Source organism: Chamaea fasciata, unplaced genomic scaffold, assembly GCF_029207755.1.
Source record: "Chamaea fasciata isolate MVZ Bird 193981 ecotype frontalis unplaced genomic scaffold, bChaFas1.0.hap1 SCAF_735, whole genome shotgun sequence".
In the NCBI taxonomy this organism is placed as follows: Eukaryota; Metazoa; Chordata; class Aves; order Passeriformes; family Sylviidae; genus Chamaea; species Chamaea fasciata.
In genome coordinates, this window is record NW_027094820.1 from 1 (window position 1) to 25544 (window position 25544).

Here is a 25544-nt window from a genome sequence, read left to right on the forward strand (position 1 = left end):
GGGGGCGGCGGGGGGCGTGGGGGGGCGGCGGCGGGGGCGGGGGCGGCGGGGGCGGCGGGGGGCGGGGCGGCCACGCCCCCGGCCCCGCCCGTTTTGTCGGGGCCGGCCCCCGCCCTCTTGGGCACGATCACCACCGAGTCGTCCGAGTCGCTCTCGAGCGAGATCTCCACGTCCGACGCCTCCTCCCGCTCGTAGTGCACGAACACGGGGCGGCGCGGCCGCGCCCCGCCCCCCCGCCACGCCCCCCCGCTCCTGGCCCCTCCCCCGCGGCCGCGGGGGGCGGGGCCAGCGCGCCGGGGGGGAGGGGCGGCGGCGCGCGGCGGGGGCGGGGGCCTGGTGGGGGCGTTGCTGTTGTTGTTGTTGTTGTTGTTGTTGTTGTTGTCGTTGTCGTCGCTCTTCCTCCTCCTCCTCCTCCTCCTCCTCCTCGTCCTCCTCCTCCCGGCGCGGGAAGGGGGAGGGGTTGGCGGCGGGGGGGAGGGGCCGGAAGGGCGGCTCGGCGGGGGGAGGGGCGCTCAGGGCGGGGCCCCAGGGCCGCGCCAGGGCGTTGGCGACCACCAGGAACTCGGAGCACTGGGAGGACACCTGGGGGGGAGGGGGACACGGGCGGGTCGGGGGGGTCACCGAGGGGATCGGGGGGGATCGGCGGGGAGGATCTGGGATAGGAATTGGGGGGATCTGGGGGGTCCCGGGGGGATTTGGGGGGTCCCGGGATAGGAACTGGGGGGATCTGGGGGTCACCGAGGGGATCGGGGGGGATCTGGGGAGGATCTGGGGGTCACCGAGGGGATCGGGGGGGATCTGGGGGGATCTGGGATAGGAATTGGGGGGATCTGGGGGGTCCCGGGGGGATTTGGGGGGTCCCGGGATAGGAACTGGGGGGATCTGGGGGTCACCGAGGGGATCGGGGGGGATCTGGGGGGATTTGGGATAGGAATTGGGGGGATCTGGGGGGTCCCGGGGGCATTTGGGGGGCGATATCGGGGGGGATATCGGGGGGGGATATCGGGGGGCGACATGGGCGTATTTTGGGGATAATTTCAGGGTATTTTAGGGATATTTTTGGGGATATTTTGGGGCCGTTTTGGGGACATTTTGGGGATAACCGGAGGCTGTTTTGGGGACATTTTGGGGACATTTTGGGGATAATTTGGGGACATTTTGGGGATATTTTGGGGATAATCTGGGGATAACTTGGGGCCGTTTTGGGGATATTTTGGGGACGTTTTGGGGATAATTTGGGGCCGTTTTGGGGACATTTTGGGGATAATCTGGGGACAACCGGAGGTCTTTCTGGGGACATTTTGGGGATATTTTGGAGACATTTTGGGGATAATTCGGGGATAACTCGCGGCCGTTTTGGGGACATTCTGGGGACATTTTGGGGATAACTCGCGGCCGTTTTGGGGACGTTTTGGGGATATTTTGGGGACATTTCGGGGATAACTCGCGGCCATTTTGGGGACGTTTTGGGGATATTTTGGGGACATTTTGGGGATAATTCGGGGACAACTCGCGGCCGTTTCGGGGACATTCCGGGGATATTTTGGGGACATTCCGGGGATATTTTGGCGACATTCCGGGGGACAGCTCGCGGCCGTTTCGGGGGCGCCTCTGGGCGCAGGTCCCCGCGGCAGGCCGGGGGCCCGCACCCACCTGCACGTCGGGGTCGCGGAGGCCGCGGCCGAAGGCGCGCAGGGCGCAGTGCAGCGGCGGCGCGGCGCCCGGCGGCACGGCCAGCAGCAGCGCCAGCAGCGCCCCGTAGAGCGCCCCGCGGCAGCGGGCGCCGGCGTAGGGAGAGCCCGGCAGCCCCGCGGGGCAGCCCCGGCCCGGCCAGGCCGGCTCGGAGCCCGGCGGCAGCCGCAGGGCCAGCGGCAGCAGCAGCTCCTGCAGGCGCTGGTGGGAGACGGGAGCGCTGAGAAGGAGGCGCGGAGCGGGGGGGGGGAAGGAGATCGGGGGGGGAAATGATGGGAATTTGGGGGAGAAATGATGGGAATTGGGGGAGAAATGACGGGAATTGGGGGAGAAATGATTGAAATTGGGGGGGAAATGATTGAAATTGGGGAATAAATGACGGGAATTGGGGGGAGAAAAGGAGATCGGGGGGGAAATGATGGGAATTGGGGGGGAAATGACGGGAATTGGGGAATAAAGGATTGAAATTGGGGGAAAAAGGGCGATCGGGGGGGAAATGACGGGAATTGGGGGGAGAAAGGGAGATCGGGGGGAAATGATGGGAATTGGGGAATAAATGATGGGAATTGGGGGGAAAAGGGAGATCGGGGGGGAAATGATGGGAATTTGGGGGGGAATGATGGGAATTGGGGGAGAAAGGATTGAAATTGGGGAATAAATGATTGAAATTGGGGGGAGAAAGGGAGATCGGGGGGAAATGATGGGAATTGGGGGAGAAAGGATTGAAATTGGGGGGAAAAGGGAGATCGGGGGGAAATGATGGGAATTTGGGGGGGAATGATGGGAATTTGGGAACAAAGGATGGGAATTGGGGGGAAAAGGGAGATCGGGGGGAAATGATGGGAATTTGGGGGGAAATGATGGGAATTGGGGGAGAAATGATGGGAATTGGGGAATAAAGGATTGAAATTGGGGGAGAAAGGGAGATCGGGGGGGGAATGATGGGAATTTGGGGGGAAATGATGGGAATTGGGGGAGAAATGATGGGAATTGGGGGAGAAATGACGGGAATTGGGGAATAAAGGATTGAAATTGGGGGGGAAATGATTGAAATTGGGGAATAAATGACGGGAATTGGGGGGAGAAAAGGAGATCGGGGGGAAATGATGGGAATTTGGGGGGGAAATGATGGGAATTGGGGGAGAAAGGATTGAAATTGGGGGAGAAAGGGAGATCGGGGGGAAATGATGGGAATTGGGGAATAAATGACGGGAATTGGGGGGAGAAAGGGAGATTGGGGGGGAATGATGGGAATTGGGGAATAAAGGATTGAAATTGGGGAAGAAATGACGGAAATTGGGGAATAAATGACTGAAATTGGGGGGAGAAAGGGAGATCGGGGGGGAATGACGGGAATTGGGGGAAATGACGGGAATTGGGGAATAAATGACGGGAATTGGGGAATAAATGATTGAAATTGGGGGGGAGAAAGGGAGATCGGGGGGGAAATGATGGGAATTGGGGAATAAAGGATTGAAATTGGGGAAGAAATGACTGAAATTGGGGAATAAATAACAAATTGGGGAAGAAATGACTGAAATTGGGGAATAAATGACTGAAATTGGGGAATAAATGACTGAAATTGGGGGGAAAAAGGGAAATTTGTGGGGGAGAAAACAAATTGGGGAGTAAAAGTGAAATCGGGGGAAAAGTGGAAATTGAAAGGAAAAAGAACTGAAATTGGGGAATAAACGGCTGAAATCGGGGGGAAAAGTGAAATTTGGGGAATAAATGAGAGAACTTGGGGTGAAAACGGGGTCAGAAAAGGGGAAATTGGGGAGGGGGACGTGAAAGTGGGGAACGAACGCGGTGAGAAATTAAAACCTCGGGGCAGGAAGTGGAAACGGGGGCTCGGGCCGCAAAAACGGGGTGAGAATCCCCCGAAATCCCCCAAAATCCCCCAAAATCCCACCCAAGCCCCAAAAATCTGCCCCCAAATCCTTCCCAAAATCCCCCACAAGTTCCTGAAGTTCCCCAAAACCCCCCAAAATCTCCTCCAGAGCCCCCAAACCTCCCGAAATCCCCCAAAATCCCCCAAAATCCCCCCAAGCCCCAAAAATCCCCCAAAATCTCCTCCAAATCCCCCCAAACCTCCACAAAATCCCCCCCAAAATTCCCCCAAAGTTCCCCAAAATCCCCCAAAATCTCCTCCAGACCCCTCAAACCTCCCAAAATCCCCCCAAAATCCCCCAAATTCTCCTCCAAACCTCCCCAAACCTCCCAAAATCCCCCCAAAATTCCCCAAATCCCCCCAAACTCCCCCAAAATTCCCCCAAAAATTCCCCCAAAATTCCCAAAATCCCCCCAAAATCCCCCAAATCCCCCCAAAATCCCCCCAAAATTCCCCAAATCCCCCCAAATGCCCCCAAAATCTCCTCCAAATCCCCCCAAACCTCCCAAAATCCCCCCAAAATCCCCCAAAGTTCCCCCAAATCCCCCAAATCTCCTCCAGACCCCCTCACATCACCCCAAATCCCCCCAAAAATTCTCCCAAATCCCCCAAACCTCCCAAAATTCCCCCAAAATCCCCCCAAAATTCCCCAAAATTCCCCAAACATTCCCCAAATCCCCCCCGAAGTTCCCCAAATCCCCCCAAAATCTCCTCCAGACCCCCAAAACCTCCCAAAATCCCCCCAAAATTCCCCAAAATCCCCCAAAATCCCCCTAAAATTCCCCAAAATCCCCCAAAATCCCCCTAAAATTCCCCAAAATCCCCCCAAAAATTCTCCCAAATCCCCCAAACCTCCCAAAATCCCCCAAAATCCCCCCAAAGTTCCCCAAATCCCCCCAAAATCCCCCCAAATCCCCCCCAAAATTCCCCAAAAATTCCCCAAATCCCCCCAAAAATTCCCCAAAATCCCCCCAAAATTCCCCAAAATCCCCCAAAATCCCCCTAAAACTCCCCAAAATCCCCCCAAAAATTCTCCCAAATCCCCCAAACCTCCCAAAATCCCCCAAAATTCCCAAAATCCCCCCAAAGTTCCCAAAATCCCCCCAAAATCCCCCCAAATCCCCCCCAAAATTCCCCAAATCTCCTCCAAACCTCCCCAAATCCCCCCAAAATCCCTCCAAATCACCCCCAAAATTCCCCAAAAATTCCCCAAATCCCCCCAAAATTCCCCAAATCCCCCCAGATCCCCCCGACCCCCCGACTCACCCTGTGCGTCTCCTCCTTGATCAGAGCCCCCCCCGTGAGCAGGATCCTGCGCAGGGCTGGGGGGGGAGGGGAACCCCGACATTTGGGGGGCAAAGGTCAAGTTTGGGACCCCCCCGGGGGGATCTGGGGGGCCCAAGTGGATTCCCGGGGTTCCCGGGCCGCTGTCGGGGGGATCTCGGGGGGATTTTGGGGCGATTTCGGGTGATTTTGGGTGGTTTTGGGGCGATTTCGGGTGATTTTGGGTGATTTTGGGGCGATTTCGGGTGTTTTTGGGGTCATTTTGGGTGTTTTTAGGGTGATTTCGGGGGGTTTTTGGGGTGATTTCAGCTGTTTTGGGGCGATTTCAGGTGGTTTTGGGGTGATTTCGGGTGTTTTTGGGGTGATTTTGGGGTGATTTTGGGGTGATTTCAGGTGGTTTTGGGGTGATTTTGGGTGATTTTGGGGTGATTTTGGGTGTTTTTGGGGTGATTTTGGGGTGATTTTGGGTGATTTTGGGGTGATTTCGGGTGTTTTGGGGTGATTTTGGGGTGATTTTGGGTGATTTTGGGGTGATTTCGGGTGGTTTTGGGGTGATTTCGGGTGTTTTTGGGGTGATTTCAGGTGGTTTTGGGGTGATTTCGGGTGTTTTCGGGGTGATTTTGGGTGTTTTTGGGGAGATTTCGGGTGGTTTTGGGGTGATTTCGGGGGGATTTTGGGGTGTTTTGGGCCATTTCAGGCCATTTTCGGGGTGTTTTGGGGTTTTTTGGGCCATTTTGGGCCGTTTTCGGGGTGTTTTGGGGTGGTTTTTGGGTTTTTTTGGGCCGTTTCGGGCCGTTTTCGGGGTGTTTCGGGGTGTTTTGTGCCGTTTCAGGCCGTTTCGGGCCGTTTTCGGGGTGTTTCGGGGTGTTTTTGGGGTTTTTTGTGCCGTTTCGGGCCGTTTCAGACCATTTTTGGGGTGTTTTGGGGTGTTTTCCGAGTTTTTGTGCCGTTTCAGGCCGTTTCGGGCCGTTTATCGGGGTGTTTCGGGGTGTTTTTGGGGTTTTTTGGGCCGTTTCAGGCCGTTTCGGGCCGTTTTCGGGGTGTTTCGGGGTGTTTTTGGGGTTTTTTGGGCCGTTTCAGGCCGTTTCAGGCCGTTTTCGGGGTGTTTTGGGGTGTTTTTGGGGTTTTTTGGGCCGTTTCGGGCCGTTTTCGGGGTGTTTTGGGGTGTTTTTGGGGCGTTTTGTGCCATTTCAGACCATTTTCGGGGTGTTTTGGGGTGTTTTTGGGGTGTTTTTGGGCCGTTTCGGGCCGTTTTCGGGCCGTTTTCGGGGTGTTTGGTGCCGCTGTGGGGCCGTTCCGGGGGTGGCGGGGCCCTCCCCTACCTGCCAGGGCGGCGGCGCAGGTGTCGCTGTTGGCCGCGGGTTCCCCTTTGCGGTGCAGCGCCGGCCCCTCGGGCCCCTCCCCCAGCTTCGGCCTTTTGGGGGCGCTGGGCCGCGGCTCCGCCCGCACCTGCCGAGAACACGCGGGGTTGGGGGGATTTGGGGAATTTTGGGGGGAATTTGGGGGAATTTGGGGGAATTTGGGGGAATTTTGGGGGGAATTTGGGGGAATTTGGGGGAATTTGGGGGGAATTTGGGGGAATTTTGGGGATTTGGGGGGAATTTGGGGGAATTTTGGGGGAATTTGGGGGAATTTGGGAGAATTTGGGGGAATTTGGGGGATTTGGGGGAATTTGGGGGGAATTTGGGGGAATTTTGGGGAATTTTGGGGAATTTGGGGGAATTTGGAGAAATTTTGGGGAATTTGGGGAAATTCTGGGGAATTTTGGGGAATTTTGGGGGAATTTGGGGGAATTTGGGGGAATTTTGGGGATTTGGGGGGAATTTGGGGGAATTTTGGGGAATTTGGGGGAATTTGGGGGAATTTTGGGGAATTTGGGGGAATTTGGGGGGAATTTGGGGGAATTTGGGGGAATTTGGGGGGAATTTGGGGGAATTTTGGGGAATTTGGGGGAGTTTGGGGGGTGACCTGGGGGGCTGAGGAGGGGTTTGGGGGATCTTGGGATCTAAATTGGGATTTTGGGATCTGAATTGGGATTTTTGGGATCTGAATTGGGATTTTGGGATCCCAATGGGGATTTTTGGGATCCCAGCGGGGATTTTGGGATCCCAATGGGGATTTTGAGATCTGAATTGGAATTTTGGGATCTCAATTGGGATTTTGGGATCCCAATTGGGATTTTGGGACCCCAGCGGGGATTTTGGGATCCCAATTGGGATTTTGGGACCCCAGCGGGGATTTTGGGACCCCAGCGGGGATTTTGGGATCTGAATTGGGATTTTGGGATCCCAATGGGACTTTGGGTCCCCAGCGGGGATTTTGGGACCTCAGCGGGGATTTTGGGATCTGAATTGGGATTTTGGGACCCCAGCGGGGATTTTGGGATCTCAATTGGGATTTTGAGATCTGAATTGGAATTTTGGGATCCCAATTGGGATTTTGGGATCCCAGCGGGGATTTTGGGATCCCAGCGGGGATTTTGGGATCCCAATTGGGATTTTGGGATCCCAGCGGGGATTTTGGGACCCCAGTGGGGATTTTGGGATCCCAATTGGGATTTTGGGATCCCAGCGGGGATTTTGGGATCCCAATGGGGATTTTGGGACCCCAGGGGGATTTTGGGATCCCAGCGGGGATTTTGGGATCCCAATTGGGATTTTGGGATCCCAGTTGGGATTTTGGGATCCCAGTGTGACTTTGGGCCCCCAGCGGGGTTTCCGCCGCTGCCGGGGCGCCCTTGGGGCGGCGCGGGGCCCGTGGCGGCGTCACCTTGGCCCCGTCGCTGGGCGGGCTGATGTCGCTGATCAGGTGAGCCAGCAGAACCTCGCTGGGGCTGCCGGGGCCCTGCAGGACGCCCGAGGCCGCCCCGGCCACCTGCACCCACAGCTCCAGCACCTGGTACAGCCGGCTCCTCACGGCTCTGCGGGCGAAAACGGGGCCAGGGAGCCCGGGAACGGGGTCAGGGACCCAAAAAATGGGATCAGGGACCCCGAAAATGGGATCAGGGACCCGAAAATGGGATCAGGGACCCCGAAAAGGGGATCAGGGACCCGGAAAATGGGATCAGGGACCCCGAAAATGGGATCAGGGACCCAAAAAATGGGATCAGGGACCCAAAAAATGGGATCAGGGACCCCGAAAACGGGATCAGGGACACCGAAAATGGGATCAGGGACCCCGAAAACAGGATCAGGGAACCGAAAAATGGGATCAGGGACCTAAAAACGGGATCAGGGACCCCGAAAATGGGATCAGGGACCCTAAAATGGGATCAGGGACCTGAAAATGGGATCAGGGACCCGAAAAATGGGATCAGGGACCCCGAAAATGGGATCAGGGACCCGAAAATGGGATCAGGGACCCCGGAAATGGGATCAGGGACCCCGGAAATGGGATCAGGGACCCCGGAAATGGGATCAGGGACCCCGAAAATGGGATCAGGGACCCGAAAATGGGATGAGAGACCCCGAAAACGGGATCAGGGACCCCGAAAACGGGATCAGGGACCCAAAAAATGGGATCAGGGAGCCCGGGAAGGGGGTCAGGGACCCGGAAAATGGGATCAGGGACCCCGAAAACGGGATCAGGGACCCCGAAAATGGGATCAGGGACCCCGAAAACGGGACCAGGGACCCGAAAATGGGATCAGGGACCCGGAAAATGGGATCAGGGCCCCGAAAATGGGATCAGGGACCACGGAAACGGGATCAGGGACCCGAAAATGGGATGAGAGACCCCGAAAATGGGATCAGGGACCCCGGAAATGGGATCAGGGACCCGAAAAATGGGATCAGGGACCCGAAAATGGGATCAGGGACCCCGAAAATGGGATCAGGGACCCCGAAAATGGGATCAGGGACCCAAAAAATGGGATCAGGGACCCCGAAAACGGGATCAGGGACCCCGAAAATGGGATCAGGGACCCCGAAAACGGGACCAGGGACCCGAAAATGGGATCAGGGACCCGGAAAATGGGATCAGGGCCCCGAAAATGGGATCAGGGACCACGGAAACGGGATCAGGGACCCGAAAATGGGATGAGAGACCCCGAAAATGGGATCAGGGACCCCGGAAATGGGATCAGGGACCCGAAAAATGGGATCAGGGACCCGAAAATGGGATCAGGGACCCCGAAAATGGGATCAGGGACCCCGAAAATGGGATCAGGGACCCCAAAAATGGGATCAGGGACCCGAAAATGGGATCAGGGACCCGAAAATGGGATCAGGGACCCCAAAAATGGGATCAGGGACCCGAAAAATGGGATCAGGGACCCCGAAAATGGGATCAGGGACCCCGAAAACGGGATCAGGGACCCCGAAAATGGGATGAGAGACCCCAAAAATGGGATCAGGGACCCAAAAATGGGATCAGGGACCCCGAAAATGGGATCAGGGACCCCGAAAATGGGATCAGGGACCCCAAAAATGGGATCAGGGACCCCGGAAATGGGATCAGGGACCCCGGAAACGGGATCAGGGACCCTAAAATGGGATCAGGGACCTGAAAATGGGATGAGAGACCCCGAAAATGGGATCAGGGACCCCGAAAATGGGATCAGGGACCCGAAAAATGGGATCAGGGACCCGAAAATGGGATCAGGGACCCAGAAATGGGATCAGGGACCCGAAAATGGGATCAGGGACCCCGAAAATGGGATCAGGGACCCCAAAAATGGGATCAGGGACCCGAAAATGGGATCAGGGACCCCGAAAATGGGATCAGGGACCCCGAAAACGGGATCAGGGACCCCGAAAATGGGATGAGAGACCCCAAAAATGGGATCAGGGACCCAAAAATGGGATCAGGGACCCCGAAAATGGGATCAGGGACCCCGAAAATGGGATCAGGGACCCGGAAATGGGATCAGGGACCCGGAAATGGGATCAGGGACCCCAAAAATGGGATCAGGGACCCCGGAAATGGGATCAGGGACCCCGGAAATGGGATCAGGGACCCGGAAAATGGGATCAGGGACCCCAAAAATGGGATCAGGGACCCAAAAATGGGATCAGGGACCCAAAAATGGGATCAGGGACCCCGAAAATGGGATCAGGGACCCCGAAAATGGGATCAGGGACCCGAAAATGGGATCAGGGACCCCGAAAATGGGATCAGGGACCCCGAAAATGGGATCAGGGACCCCAAAAATGGGATCAGGGACCCCGAAAATGGGATCAGGGACCCCGAAAATGGGATCAGGGACCCCGAAAATGGGATCAGGGACCCGAAAATGGGATCAGGGACCCCGAAAATGGGATCAGGGACCCCGAAAATGGGATCAGGGACCCCAAAAATGGGATCAGGGACCCCGAAAATGGGATCAGGGACCCCGAAAATGGGATCAGGGAACCCGAAAATGGGATCAGGGACCCGAAAATGGGATCAGGGACCCGAAAAATGGGATCAGGGACCCCAAAAATGGGATCAGGGACCCCGGAAATGGGATCAGGGACCCAAAAATGGGATCAGGGACCCGAAAATGGGATCAGGGACCCGGAAATGGGATCAGGGACCCGAAAATGGGATCAGGGACCCCGAAAATGGGATCAGGGACCCGGAAATGGGATCAGGGACCCCGAAAATGGGATCAGGGACCCGAAAAATGGGATCAGGGACCCCGAAAACGGGATCAGGGACCCGGAAAATGGGATGAGAGACCCCGAAAATGGGATCAGGGACCCGGAAAATGGGATCAGGGACCACGGAAACGGGATCAGGGACCCCGAAAACGGGATCAGGGACCCGGAAATGGGATCAGGGACCCGGAAATGGGATCAGGGACCTAAAAATGGGATCAGGGACCCAGAAAATGGGATCAGGGACCTAAAAATGGGATCAGGGAACCAAAAAATGGGATCAGGGACCCGGAAATGGGATCAGGGACCCCGAAAACCCCGGAAGCCGCCCGTGGACTTGGGTCCTTTTCCCATTTTTCCGCCTCTTTTCCTCCTTTTTTGGGCCCTTTTCCCCATTTCCCCGGTTCTTGGCCCCATTTTGGGATTTTTCCCCCCATTTTTAGGGTCCCTCTCCTCATTTTTTGGGATCTCTTTCCCCGTTTTCGGGGTCCCTTTCTCTATTTTTGGCTCTTTTCCCACCATTTCCCAACTTTTTTTCTCATTTCCTGGGGTTTTTTTCCCATTTCTGAGTTGGTTTTCCCCCCGTTTCCTGGTGTTTTTCCCCCATTTCCCGTGTGTTTTCCCCCCGTTCCCGTGTGTTTTCCCCATTTCCCGTGTGTTTCCCCCATTTCCCGTGTGTTTTTCCCCATTTCCCGTGTGTTTTCCCCCATTTCCCGTGTGTTTCCCCCCATTTCCCGTGTGTTTCCCCCATTTCCCGTGTGTTTTCCCCCATTTCCCGTGTGTTTTTCCCCATTTCCCGTGTGTTTCCCCCCATTTCCCGTGTGTTTTTCCCCATTTCCCGTGTGTTTTTCCCCATTTCCCGTGTTTCCCCCCATTTCCGTGTGTTTTCCCCCATTTCCCTGCTGTTTTTCCCCATTTCCCGTGTGTTTTTCCCCATTTCCCGTGTGTTTTCCCCATTTCCCGTGTGTTTTCCCCCATTTCCCGTGTGTTTTCCCCCATTTCCCGTGTCTTTTCCCCCATTCCCGTGTGTTTTCCCCCATTTCCCGTGTGTTTCTCCCGATTTCCCGTGTGTTTTTCCCCATTCCCGTGTGTTTTCCCCATTTCCCGTGTGTTTTTCCCCATTTCCCGTGTGTTTTCCCCCATTTCCCGTGTGTTTCCCCCATTTCCCGTGTGTTTTTCCCCATTTCTCGTGTGTTCCCCCCATTTCCCGTGTGTTTTTCCCCATTTCCCTGCTGTTTTTCCCGATTTCCCGCGTTTTCCCCGTTCCCGTACCCGAAGGGTCTCTCCTGCCCGGGGGGCAGCTCCCTGGGGCCGCTCCAGGAGCTCAGCACCTGCGGGAAGAGGCGGCACAGCAGGGAGCCCCAGCGCACCAGCCGCGCCCCGCACCTGCAGGCAACGCAGACACGGCGCGGCTCGCCCAAATCCCAAAACTCCACCCCGAAATCCCAAAATTCCACCCCAAATACACCCCGAAATCCCAAAATCCCAAATACACCCCAAAATCCCAAAATTCCAACCCAAAAACCCCAAATACACCCCAAATACACCCCGAAATCCCCAAATCCCGAAATCCCATCGAAGTCCACCCGAAAATCCACCCGGAACCCTCTGAGCATCCCCGGACCCCTCCCAGTCCGTCCCAGTCCATTCCCAGTCCATCCCAGTCCCCCCCAGTCCCCCCCAGTCCATCCCAGTCCCTCCCAGTCCATTCCCAGTCCCCCCCAGTCCATTCCCATTCCCTCCCAGTCCATTCCCAGTCCATCCCAGTCCCCCCCAGTCCCTCCCAGTCCCTCCCAGTCCATTCCCAGTTTATCCCAGTCCCCCCCAGTCCCTCCCAGTCCCCCCCAGTCCATCCCAGTCCCTCCCAGTCCGTCCCAGTCCATCCCAGTCCATTCCCAGTTTATCCCAGTCCCCCCCAGTCCCCCCCAGTCCATTCCCAGTTTATCCCAGTCCATCCCAGTCCATTCCCAGTTTATCCCAGTCCCCCCCAGTCCATTCCCAGTTTATCCCAGTCCCTCCCAGTCCCCCCAGCGCGTCCCAGTCTCACGCCAGCAGCAGCGCCCCCAGCACGTCGAGCGCGTCCAGGTGCACCTGGGGCAGGAGCAGCCCCCGCAGGGGCCCCTCCCCAAACCAGCTCTGGGGGGGAGACCAGGTCAGACCAGTTCGGACCAGTTCGGACCAGTTCAGACCAGGTCAGACCAGTTCAGACCAGTACAGACCAGGTCAGACCAGTTCGGACCAGTTCGGACCAGGTCAGACCAGTTCAGACCAGTACAGACCAGGTCAGACCAGTTCGGACCAGTTCGGACCAGTTCAGACCAGTTCAGACCAGTTCGGACCAGTTCAGACCATAATAAACCGGTTCAGAGCGGGAGAAACCGGGTTAAATCGTGATAAACCCGACCAGTTCGGACCAGTTCAGACCAGTTCAGACCAGTTCGGACCAGGTCAGACCAGGTCAGACCAGTTCAGACCAGTTCGGACCAGTTCAGACCAGTTCAGACCAGTTCAGACCAGTTCGGACCAGTTCGGACCAGTTCAGACCAGTTCAGACCAGTTCGGACCAGTTCGGACCAGGTCAGACCAGGTCAGACCAGTTCAGACCAGATCAGACCAGGTCAGACCAGGTCAGACCAGTTCGGACCAGTTCAGACCAGTTCGGACCAGTTCAAACCATAATAAACCGGTTCAGAGCGGGAAAAACCGGGTTAAGTCGTGATAGACCCGACCAGTTCGGACCAGTTCGGACCAGTTTGGACCAGTCTGCACTTCACCGTTTTTGGGGCGTTTGGGGGTTTTTTGGGGGAGGGATTTTTGGGGTGATTTTTGGGGAGATTTTGGGGGTTTTTGGGGTGATTTTGGGGGTGATTTCAGGGATTTTGGGGGAGGGATTTTTGGGGTGATTTTTGGGGTGATTTTGGGGGTTTTTGGGGCGATTTTGGGGGTGATTTCAGGATGATTTTTGGGGGTGATTTTGGGGTTTTTTTGAGGCGATTTTGGGGTGATTTCAGGGATTTTGGGGGAGGGATTTTTGGGGGTTTTTGGGGTGATTTTTGGGATGATTTTGGGGGTGATTTCGGGGGTGATTTTGAGGGTTTTTGGGATGATTTCGGGGGTGATTTTTGGGATGATTTGGGGGGTGATTTTGGAGTGATTTCAGGATGATTTTTGGGGGTGATTTTGGGGTTTTTTGGGGCGATTTTTGGGGTGATTTTGGGGGTTTTTGGGGTGATTTCGGGGGTGATTTTGGGTTTTTTTTGGGGCGATTTTGGGGTGATTTCAGGGATTTTGGGGGAGGGATTTCTGGGGTGATTTTTGGGGTGATTTTGGGGTTTTTTGGGGTGATTTTTGGGATGATTTCAGGGGTGATTTTGGGGGTTTTTTGGGGTGATTTTGGAAGAGATTTTGGGGGTGATTTTTGGGGGTGATTTTGGGGGTTTTTTGGGGCGATTTTGGGGTGATTTCAGGGATTTTGGGGGAGGGATTTTTGGGGTGATTTCAGGATGATTTTTGGGGTGATTTGGGGGACTTCTGGGGCGATTTTTGGGGTGATTTTGGGGTGATTTTTGAATTGATTTTGGGGTTTTTTGGGGGGTGGTTTTGGGGTGATTTCAGGGATTTTTGGGGAGGGATTTTTGGGGTGATTTCAGGATGATTTTTGGGGTGATTTTGGGGTTTTTTGGGGTGATTTTGGGGTGATTTCAGGATGATTTTTGGCATGATTTTGGGGATTTTTGGGGTGATTTTTGGGGTGATTTTGGGGTGATTTTTGGGGTGATTTTTGGGGATGATTTCGGGGCGACGCTCACCAGGTTCTTAGTGGTGATGTTGAGAGCGCGACAGACGAGATCCAGGATGTCCTGAACTGGGACCGTGACTGGGGCCACGAAATCCTTACTGGGAACGGGGAACGGGGTCACTGGGAGAACTGGGGGGACTGGGAGAGGGTTTGGGGAAACTGGGATGAACTGGGACAGTGACTGGGGCCACGAAATCCTTACTGGGAGTGGGGGAAACGTTACTGGGAGGGACTGGGAGAAGGTTTGGGGTAACTGGGAGGGACTGGAGCGGGATTGGGAAAGACTGGGATGAACTGGGAAGGGTTTGGGGGTTCCCTGGGTAGGGTTTGGGGTGGATTTTGGGGGTTTTGGGGTGAATTCGGGGGGTTTTGGGGTGGATTTTGGGGGTTTTGGGGTGGATTTTGGGGGTTTTGGGGTGGATTTTGGGGTGGATTTTGGGGGTTTTGGGGTGGATTTGGGGTTTTGGGGTGGATTTCGATGGGGATTTCGGGGTTTCGGGGTGGATTTTGGGGGTTTTGGGGTGAATTTGGGGGGTTTAGGGGTGAATTCGGGGGGTTTTGGGGTGGATTCGAGGTTTTGGGGTGGATTTTGGGGTTTTGGGGTGGATTTCGATGGGTATTTCGGGGTTTTGGGGTGGATTTTGGGGGTTTTGGGGTGAATTCGGGGGATTTTGGGGTGGATTTGGGGGTTCTGGGGTGGATTTTGATGGGAATTTTGGGGTTTCGGGATGGATTTCAGGGTTTTGGGGTGGATTTTGGGGTTTTGGGGTGGATTTCAATGGGGATTTCGGGGTTTCGGGGTGGATTTTGGGGATTTCGGGGTTTCGGGGTGGATTTTGGGGTTTTTGGGGTGAATTCGGGGGGTTTTGGGGTGGATTTGGGGTTTTGGGGTGGATTTTGGGGTGAATTCGGGGGGTTTTGGAGTGAATTCAAGGTTTCGGGATGGATTTTGGGGTTTTAGGGTGAATTCGGGGGTTTTGGGGTGGATTTTGGGGGTTTTGGGGTGGATTTTGGGGTTTTGGGGTGAATTCGAGGTTTTGGGGTGGATTTTGATGGGGATTTCGGGGTTTTTGGGGTGGATTCGGGGGGTTTTGGGGTGGATTTTGGGGTTTCGGGGTGGATTCGAGGTTTTGGGGTGGATTTTGATGGGGATTTCGGGGTTTTTGGGGTGGATTTTGGGGTTTCGGGGTGGATTCGAGGAGTTTTGGGGTGGATTTGGGGGATTTGGGCACCTCAGGAGCAGCCTGAGGACGCGGCAGAGCCCCGAGAAGCGCGAGTGCAGGGTCAGGATCCCGCCGGCGTCCCCGTCCTGGGGGGGGGGCAGCAGCAGCTCCACCCCGGGACCCTCGTAGGGGAGGGGGTCTGGGGACGCCAAAAACCCCGAAATTAACCCCAAAACAAACCCCCAAACCAACCCCCAAACCCCCAAAACCAGGCCCAAAATTAACCCCAAAACCCCCCGGAATTAACACCCCGAATTAACGCCGCAATTAACACCAGAACAAACCCCAGAATTAACCCCGAAATAAACCTCAAAAATCCCCAAATTAACCCCAGAATTAACCCCGAAATAAACCTCGAAAATCCCCAAAATAACCCCAAAATTAACCCCGAAATAAACCTCAAAAATCCCCAAATTAACCCCAAAAGAAACCCCGAAATTAACCCCGAAATAAACCTCAAAAATCCCCAAATTAATCCCAAAATCAACCCCGAAATAAACCTCAAAAATCCCCAAATTAACCCCAGAATCAACCCCAAAATAAACCCCAAAAATCCCCAAATTAACCCCAAAATCAGCCCCGAAATAAACCTCGAAAATCCCCAAATTAACCCCAAAATTAACCCCGAAATAAACCTCGAAAATCCCCAAATTAACCCCAAAATCAACCCCGAAATAAACCTCAAAAATCCCCAAATTAACCCCAGAATTAACCCCGAAATAAACCTCAAAAGTCCCCAAATTAACCCCAAAATCAACCCCGAAATAAACCTCGAAAATCCCCAAATTAACCCCAGAATTAACCCCGAAATAAACCTCAAAAATCCCCAAATTAACCCCAAAATTAACCCCAAAATAAACCCCAAAAATCCCCAAATTAACCCCAGAATTAACCCCGAAATAAACCTCAAAAATCCCCAAAATAACCCCAAAATCAACCCCGAAATAAACCTCGAAAATCCCCAAATTAACCCCAGAATTAACCCCGAAATAAACCTCAAAAATCCCCAAATTAACCCCAAAATCAACCCCGAAATAAACCCCAAAAATCCCCAAATTAACCCCAAAATTAACCCCGAAATAAACCCCAAAAATCCCCAAATTAACCCCAAAATTAACCCCGAAATAAACCCCAAAAATCCCCAAATTAACCCCAGAATCAACCCCGAAATAAACCTCAAAAATCCCCAAATTAACCCCAAAAGAAACCCCCAAAATCCCCGAATTAATCCCACAACCCCACCCCCCCCAAAAATTAACCCTAAAAATCAACCCTGAAATCGACCCCAAAATTAAGCCCCAAAACCCCCCAAAATTAACTCCGGAACACTCAGCGTCGTTTCACGACCCGTTAAAAACCACCGAAACACCCCAAATCCCCCCAAATCCCCCCAAACGACCCCAAATCCCACCCAAACCCCCCCAAATCTCCCCTAAACCCCCTCAGGACCCCCTAAATCCCCCCAAGACCACTCCAAATTCCCTCGAAACCACCCCAAACCTGCCCAAAGTGACCCCAAATGACCCCAAATCCCCCCCATAACCACCCCAAACCCCCTTGAACAGCCCCCAGAGCTCCCCAAATGCCCCCAAACGACCCCAAATCTCCCCCAAACCCCCTCAGGACCCCCTAAATCCCCCCAAGACCACCCCAAATCCCCTCCAAACCACCCCAAACCTGCCCAAAGTGACCCCAAATCCCCTTTAACAGCCCCTCAAGCCACCCCAAATCCCCTCAGAGCTCCCCAAATCCCCCCAAACGACCCCAAATCCCACCCAAACCTCCCCAAATTCCCCCCAAATCCCCTCAGGACCCCCTAAATCCCCCCAAGACCACCCCAAATCCCCTCTAAACCACCCCAAACCTCCCCAAAGTGACCCCAAATCCCCCCCAAATCCCCTTTAACAGCCCCCAAGCCGCCCCAAACGCCCCCAAAACCTCCCCAAATTGCCCCTAAACTACCCCAAATCCCCCCAAATGACCCCAAATCCCACCCAAACCTCCCCAAATCCCCCCAGAGCTCCTCAAACGCCCCCCAGAGCTCCCCAAATCCCCCCAGAGCTCCCCAAACGCCCCCAGAGCTCCCCAAACGCCCCCCAGAGCTCCCCAAACGCCCCCCAGAGCTCCCCAAATCCCCCCAGACCTCCCCAAATCCCCCCAGAGCTCCCCAAATCCCCCCAGACCTCCCCAAATCCCCCCAGACCCCCCCAAACACCCCCCAGAGCTCCCCAAACGCCCCCCAGAGCTCCCCAAACGCCCCCCAGACCTCCCCAAATCCCCCCAGAGCTCCCCAAACGCCCCCCAGAGCTCCCCAAACGCCCCCCAGAGCTCCCCAAATCCCCCCAGAGCTCCCCAAACGCCCCCCAGAGCTCCCCAAATCCCCCCAGAGCTCCCCAAACCCCCCCCAGAGCTCCCCAAATCCCCCCAGAGCTCCCCAAATCCCCCCGGACCCCCCCAAACGCCCCCCGGAGCTCCCCAAACGCCCCCCGGAGCTCCCCAAACGCCCCCCAGAGCTCCCCAAACGCCCCCCAGAGCTCCCCAAATCCCCCCGGACCTCCCCAAATCCCCCCGGACCCCCCCAAACGCCCCCCGGAGCCCTCAGGGAGCCCCCCGAGCCCTGACCTGTCTCGCAGCCCTCGAACAGAGCCCCCAGCAGCGAGTGCAGCGTGGCCAGGACGCCCTGGAGCTGCTGGTGCCAGCACTCGGTGTGCCGGAGTCCCTGCGAGAAGCCGCGGCCCAGGGCGGGCAGCAGGGCGTAGCACTCGCAGGCCAGCTGGGAACGGGGCAGAACGGGGCTCAGGGACCCCGAAAACGGGTCCGGGACCCCCGAAAACGGGTCCGGGACCCCCGAAAATGGGGATGGGGACCCCGAAAATGGGTCCGGGACCCCGAAAATGGGCCTGGGGACCCTGAAAATGGGTCAGGGACCCCCGAAAATGGGGATGGGAGCCCAAAAATGGGTCTGGGGACCCTGAAAATGGGTCCGGGACCCCCGAAAATGGGGATGGGGACCCCGAAAATGGGGATGGGAGCTCAAAAATGGGTCAGGGGACCCTGAAAATGGGTCTGGGACCCCGAAAATGGGTCAGGGACCCCGAAAATGGGGATGGGACCCCGGAAAATGGGTCAGGGACCCCCGAAAATGGGGATGGGAGCCCAAAAATGGGTCTGGGGACCCCGAAAATGGGTCCGGGGACCCCGAAAATGGGTCCGGGACCCTGAAAATGGGGATGGGGACCCCCAAAAATGGGTCCGGGACCCCGGAAAATGGGTCAGGGACCCCGAAAATGGGTCTGGGACCCCGAAAATGGGTCAGGGACCCCCGAAAATGGGGATGGGAGCCCAAAAATGGGTCTGGGGACCCCGAAAATGGGTCAGGGACCCCGAAAATGGGTCTGGGACCCCGAAAATGGGTCAGGGACCCCCGAAAATGGGGATGGGGACCCCCGAAAATGGGTCCGGGACCCCGAAAATGGGCCTGGGGACCCTGAAAATGGGTCAGGGACCCCCGAAAATGGGGATGGGACCCCAAAAATGGGTCCGGGACCTCCGAAAATGGGATAGGGACCCCCGAAAATGGGTCCGGGACCCCCGAAAATGGGTCCCGGGACCCCGAAAATGGGTCTGGGGACCCCGAAAATGGGTCCGGGACCCCCGAAAATGGGTCAGGGACCCCCGAAAATGGGTCTGGGACCCCGAAAATGGGTCCGGGACCCCCGAAAATGGGTCTGGGACCCCCGAAAATGGGTCTGGGGACCCCGAAAATGGGTCCGGGACCCCCGAAAATGGGTCCGGGGATCCCGAAAATGGGTCAGGGACCCCCGAAAATGGGTCAAGGACCCCGAAAATGGGGATGGGGACCCCGAAAATGGGTCTGGGACCCCGAAAATGGGGATGGGGACCCCAAAAACGGGGATGGGAGCCCGAAAATGGGGATGGGAGCCCAAAAATGGGGATGGGGACCCCGAAAATGGGTCTGGGGACCCCAAAAATGGGTCTGGGACCCTGAAAATGGGTCTGGGGACCCCGAAAATGGGGATGGGGACCCCGAAAATGGGTCTGGGACCCCGAAAATGGGGATGGGGACCCCAAAAACGGGGATGGGAGCCCGAAAATGGGGATGGGAGCCCAAAAAATGGGTCTGGGACCCCGAAAATGGGGATGGGGACCCCGAAAATGGGTCTGGGGACCCCAAAAATGGGTCTGGGACCCTGAAAATGGGTCTGGGACCCCGAAAATGGGGATGGGATCCCCGAAAATGGGGATGGGATCCCCGAAAACGGGTCAGGGGACCCTGAAAATGGGTCCGGGACCCCGAAAATGGGTCTGGAGACCCCGAAAATGGGTCAGGGACCCCCGAAAATGGGTCAGGGACCCCCGAAAATGGGGATGGGACCCCCGAAAATGGGGATGGGAGCCCAAAAATGGGTCCGGGACCCCCGAAAATGGGTCTGGGGACCCCGAAAATGGGTCTGGGGACCCCAAATCCCCCAAAACGGCCCCAAAACCCCCCCAAAATTCCACTAAAACCCCCAAAATTCGCACCAAAAGCTCCAAACCCTCTCCCCCCCAAAACCACCAAAAATTTCCCCCCAAAACCCCCCAAAAACTCCCCAAAAATCTCAGGAAAAATTCCCAAAAACTCCAAAAAATTCCCGGAATTTCCCAAAAATCCCAAAATTCCACCAAAAACCCCCAAAAACTTCGCACCAAAAGCTCCAAACCGTCTCCCCCCCTGAAAAAAACCCCAAACCACCAAAAATTCCCCCCAAAAACTCCCCAAAAATCTCAGGAAAAATTCCCCAAAATTCTCAAAATTCCCAAAAAATTCCCCCGAATTCCCCAAAATTCCCAAATTTCCCCCCAATGCCGCCGCCCCCCACCTGCTGCAGCCGCGGGCTGTCGCTGTCGATGCGCGACAGGAAATGCGCCGCCAGCTTCCCCTAAAAACGGGGGAAAAAACCCAAATTTGGGGATTTTCCGGGGGGGGTCCCCGGGGTTGGGGGAGGGGCGGGGACCCCTCCCGGAAATCCCCAAATTTGGGATTTTTGGGGGGGATTTTTGGGGGGATTTTTTGGGATTTTGGGGAGGGGGCTGACCCTCATGGAGCCGCAGGCGCCGGGGTAGAAGGAGAGGCAGGACTTGATCCCCTCCAGGGTGGAGAGTTCGCACTGGGGGAGAAACGGGGCTGGGACCCCTCCCCGAATTCCCGGGACCCCTCCCCAAATTCCCCCGAGACCCCTCCCCCAAATTCCCCCGAGCCTCCAATCCCTGAGAGCCCCAAATTCCCCCAAATTTCCCCCCAAAATTCCCCCCAAAATCCCACCTGAGAACTGGCACTGAGGAGGGGGAGACCCCCGGGACCCCTCCCCAAATTCCCCCGGGACCCCTCCCCGAATTCCCGGGACCCCTCCCCAAATTCCCCCGAGCCCCCAACCCCTGAGAGCCCCAAATTCCCCCAAATTTCCCCCCAAAATTCCCCCCAAAATCCCACCTGAGAACTGGCACTGAGGAGGGGGAGACCCCCGGGACCCCTCCCCAAATTCCCTGAGACCCCTCCCCAAATTCCCCCGGGGACTCCTCCCCAAATTCCCCCCCGGGACCCCTCCCCGAATTCCTGGGACCCCTCCCCAAATTCCCCCGGGGACTCCTCCCCAAATTCCCGGGACCCCCGACCCCTCCCCAGATTCCCCCCGAAGCCCCCAGACCCATTTTAACCCCCCTTTAACCCCACTGTAATCCCCTTTAGCCCCAGTTTTATCCCCCAGACCCAATTTTACCCCAAAGTCCCACCCCAAGACCCCCATCACCTCCCCAAATCCGCCCCCCCGAAGCCCCCAGACCCATTTCAGCCCCCCAGCCCCACTTTAACCCCTTCCAGCCCCACTTCAACCCCTTTTACCCCCAATTTTTCACATTTTTATCCTGGTTTTTTCCCATTTTTCCCCCTTTTCCCCCCGATTTTTTTCCCCCAGGCCGCCCCCCCGAAGCCCCCAGCCCCATTTGAGCCCCCAGCCCCAATTCAACCCTTTTCCACCCCCATTCAACCCCACTTTAACCCCTTTTATCCCCGTTTTAACCCATTTTTTCACATTTTTATCCACTTTTTTCCCCATTTTACCCCATTTCCCCCCAATTTTTTTCCCCCAGACCCCCCAAACCTGCTCCCCCGAAGCCCCCAGCCCCATTTGAGCCCCCCAGCCCCACTTTAACCCCTTCCAGCCCCACTTCAACCCCTTTTAACCCCATTTTAACCCATTTTTTCACATTTTTATCCAGGTTTTTTCCCACTTTCCCCCACTTCTCCCCGATTTTTTTCCCCCAGGCCGCCCCCCCGAAGCCCCCAGCCCCATTTGAGCCCCCAGCCCCAATTCAACCCTTTTCCACCCCCATTCAACCCCACTTTAACGCCTTTTATCCCCATTTTAACCCAATTTTTCACATTTTTATCCAGTTTTTTCCCACTTTCCCCCATTTCCCCCCGATTTTTTCCCCCCAGGCCGCCCCCCCCGAAGCCCCCAGCCCCAATTCAGGACCTCGGGGCGCAGGGCCAGCAGCGAGGTGAGGATCCCGGGGATGTGGTTGGTGCCGATGTCCCGCGCCAGCTCCGGCAGCTGCGCCGAGAAGCGCAGCAGCTCCCGCAGCACCGACACGCCCAGGGCCACCGTGGGCGCCGGGTCCTGCGACTGCGGGGGTGCAAAACCCCTCAGGACCCCTCCCCAAATTACAGAGACCCTCCCCAGATTGTTCTGGGAAAAAAAAAACCCCGAAAAAATCGCCGAAGGAACGAGGAAAATCCACCCGGAAATGGGTTAAAAACCGGGTTGGGGACAGGCCCGGGGGCTTTTTGGGGAGGGGTCCTGAGAGGTTTTGGGGTCCCCACTCTCGGGACCCCGCCCCAAATTCACGGGGAGCCCCCCGGAAGTGTCCCGGTTGAAAGAGCCCCCCAAAAAAAACCCCCCAAAATCCGCCCAAAAACGGCGAAAGTTGGGACAAAGTTGGGTGGGAGACGCCCCGGGGGGGGCCTCAAATGCCTCCAGGTGTGTCCAGGTGTGTCCAGGTGTGTCCCAGCCCCCCCAGGTGTGTCCCCAGGTGTGTCCAGGTGTGTCCCCAGGTGTCCCCAGGTGTCCCCAGGTGTGTCCCAGGTGTGTCCCCAGGTGTCCCCAGGTGTCCCCAGGTGTGTCCCAGCCCCCCCAGGTGTCCCCAGGTGTGTCCCAGGTGTGTCCCAGCCCCCCCAGGTGTCCCCAGGTGTGTCCCAGGTGTCCCCAGGTGTGTCCCAGCCCCCCCAGGTGTCCCCAGGTGTGTCCCAGGTGTGTCCCCAGGTGTCCCCAGGTGCCCCCCAGGTGTGTCCCCAGCTGTGTCCCAGGTGTGTCCAGGTGTGTTTGTGATGCCCCCAGCCCCCCCAGGTGTGTGCCCAGGTGTCCCAGGTGTCCCCAGGCGTGTCCCCAGGTGTCCCAGCCCCCCCAGGTGTCCCCAGGTGTCCCCAGGTGTGTCCAGGTGTCCCCAGGTGTCCCCAGGTGTGTCCCAGGTGTCCCCAGGTGTTCCCAGGTGTCCCCAGGTGTGTCCCAGCCCCCCCAGATGTGTCCAGGTGTGTCCCAGCTGTGTCCCCAGGTGTGTGACCAGGTGTGTCCCAGCCCCCCCAGGTGTCCCCAGGTGTGTCCCAGGTGTGTCCCAGGTGTGTCCAGGTGTCCCCAGGTGTGTCCCCAGGTGTTCCCAGGTGTCCCCAGGTGTGTCCCAGCCCCCCCAGGCGCCCCCCCAGGCGTGGCACTCACCTGGAGCAGGTGCTGCAGGAGGCGGAGCCAGCCCAGGCAGTGCTGGGCGAACGCCTCCGTCGGGCTCTCGGTGACCAGCAGCGACAGCAGGCACAGCCCCTCGAAGCTGCAACGCCATTGGCTGAGCCGGGACACGCCCACCCCGCCCCACTGGGGTGACAAACCCCGCCCACTTTTCCTTAGAAGGGCAGCACAGAGGAGGGCGGGGCTCGAGCACGGTGTCTAATTGGCTGAGCTAAAGCCACGCCCACCCCAGCCCCACCCGCAGCCCTGATTGGCTGCTCCATGTGCCAAACCCCGCCCACTTTTCCTTATAAGTACAGCTCAGAGCAGGGCGGGGCTCAGAGGTTGAGCCTGATTGGGTGAGCTGGGACACGCCCGTTTACCCATCACAGCGTGCTGATTGGCTGCTGCGAGTGTCAAACCCCACCCCCTTCTCCTTATAAAGGCAACCCACTTCGGGCGGGGCTCATTCACGGACTCTGATTGGGTGAGACTAAGCCACGCCTCCCCCCCCCAGTCCCACCCAGAGCCCTGATTGGCCGTCGGGGCCGTCACTCACCGGGTCTTCATGGAGCCCAGGCGGGCGCTGGTGACACCGAGGAGACCCCCGAGGGCGGCCTGGGGGGACACGGGGTCACAGAGGGGTCATCTGGGGTCACCCGGGGGTCAGTCTGGGGTCACAGGTCACTCAGGGGTCATTGGCGTGGTCCAGGAGGGGCCGAGGGTCACTCAGGGGTCACTCAGGGGTCACTCAGGGGTCACTCAGGGGTCAGGGGTCCCTCCGGGGTCGTTGTGGGGGCCAGGAGGGGTCAGGGGTCAGCAAATGGTGTCCGAGGGGTCATTGAGGGGTCAAAGGTCAGGGGAGATTTTCTGATGGGGGAGGGGTCCCAGTTTTTGGGGCCATTCCTGGTTTTTGGTGGATATTCCCGGTTTTTGGGCCCATTCCCGGTTTTTGGCGGATATTCCCGGTTTCGGGCCCATTCCCGGTTTCCGGCCCATTCCCGGTTTCCGGCCCATTCCCGGTTTCCGGCCCATTCCCGGTTTTCGGGCCCATTCCCGGTTTCCGGCCCATTCCCGGTTTCCGGGCCCATTCCCGGTTTTCGGGCCCATTCCCGGTTTCCGGCCCATTCCCGGTTTTCGGGCCCATTCCCGGTTTCCGGCCCATTCCCGGTTTCCGGCCCATTCCCGGTTTCCGGCCCATTCCCGGTTTCGGGCCCATTCCCGGTTTCGGGCCCATTCCCAGTTTTCGGCCCATTCCCAGTTTTCGGCCCATTCCCGGTTTTAGGCCCATTCCCGGTTTCCGGCCCATTCCCGGTTTCCGGCCCATTCCCGGTTTTGGGCCCATTCCCGGTTTCCGGCCCATTCCCGGTTTCCGGCCCATTCCCGGTTTTTGGTGGATATTCCCCGTTTCCGGCCCATTCCCGGTTTTTGGTGGATATTCCCCGTTTCCGGCCCATTCCCGGTTTCGGGCCCATTCCCGGTTTCGGGCCCATTCCCGGTTTCGGGCCCATTCCCGGTTTCCGGCCCATTCCCGGTTTTTGGTGGATATTCCCCGTTTCCGGCCCATTCCCGGTTTCCGGCCCATTCCCGGTTTCCGGCCCATTCCCGGTTTCGGGCCCATTCCCAGTTTCCGGCCCATTCCCGGTTTTTGGTGGATATTCCCCGTTTCCGGCCCATTCCCGGTTTCCGGCCCATCCCCGGTTTCCGGGCCCATTCCCGGTTTCGGGCCCATTCCCGGTTTCCGGCCCATTCCCGGTTTTTGGGCCCATTCCCGGTTTCCGGTCCATTCCCGGTTTCGGGCCCATTCCCGGTTTTCGGGCCCATTCCCGGTTTTCCGGCCCATTCCCGGTTTCCGGCCCATCCCCGGTTTCCGGGCCCATTCCCGGTTTCGGGCCCATTCCCGGTTTCCGGCCCATTCCCGGTTTTTGGGCCCATTCCCGGTTTCCGGGCCCATTCCCGGTTTCTGGCCCATCCCCGCTCCCCGCGCCGCCGCCGCCGCCCTCCATCCATCCCTCCGTCCCTCCATCTCTCTCCCTCCCTCCCTCCGTCCCTCCCTCCCCGTTCCCTCCGTCCCTCCCTCCCCGAGGGGCCCCGTCCCGCCCCGGCCCCCGGCGCGGCGTTACCTGAGTCCCGGCGCTGTCGCGGAGGCCGCGCACGAGCCCCGGGATCGCCCGCCGGTGCGGCGGCAGCGCCGACAGCGCCGACAGCGCCTCCAGCAGCGGCGCGGCCGGAGGGGCCCGCGGCGCCGCCACCGCCGCCATGGCCGCTCCTTCCCCGCGCGCCGCGATGACGTCACGGCGC

General features: G+C 57.5%; 1 protein-coding gene across 1 annotated transcript; it reads right to left on the reverse strand.

Moving 5' to 3' along the window:
- Positions 1-6: 6 nt before the first annotated feature.
- PELP1 (proline, glutamate and leucine rich protein 1) lies at positions 7-25528 on the reverse strand (the record flags this gene model as incomplete). The annotated part of the gene is made up of 16 exons (XM_066209193.1): positions 25367-25528; positions 23803-23861; positions 23241-23346; positions 22005-22154; positions 20568-20639; positions 20352-20411; positions 18091-18241; positions 15478-15607; positions 14256-14343; positions 12494-12582; positions 11719-11832; positions 7637-7787; positions 6190-6316; positions 4850-4905; positions 1654-1893; positions 7-582 (listed from the first exon to the last, which is right to left on the reverse strand). Coding segments are annotated over exons 1-16 (2307 nt in total), but the record flags the coding sequence as incomplete, so codon positions are not given.
- Between the last annotated feature and the right edge of the window lie 16 nt (positions 25529-25544).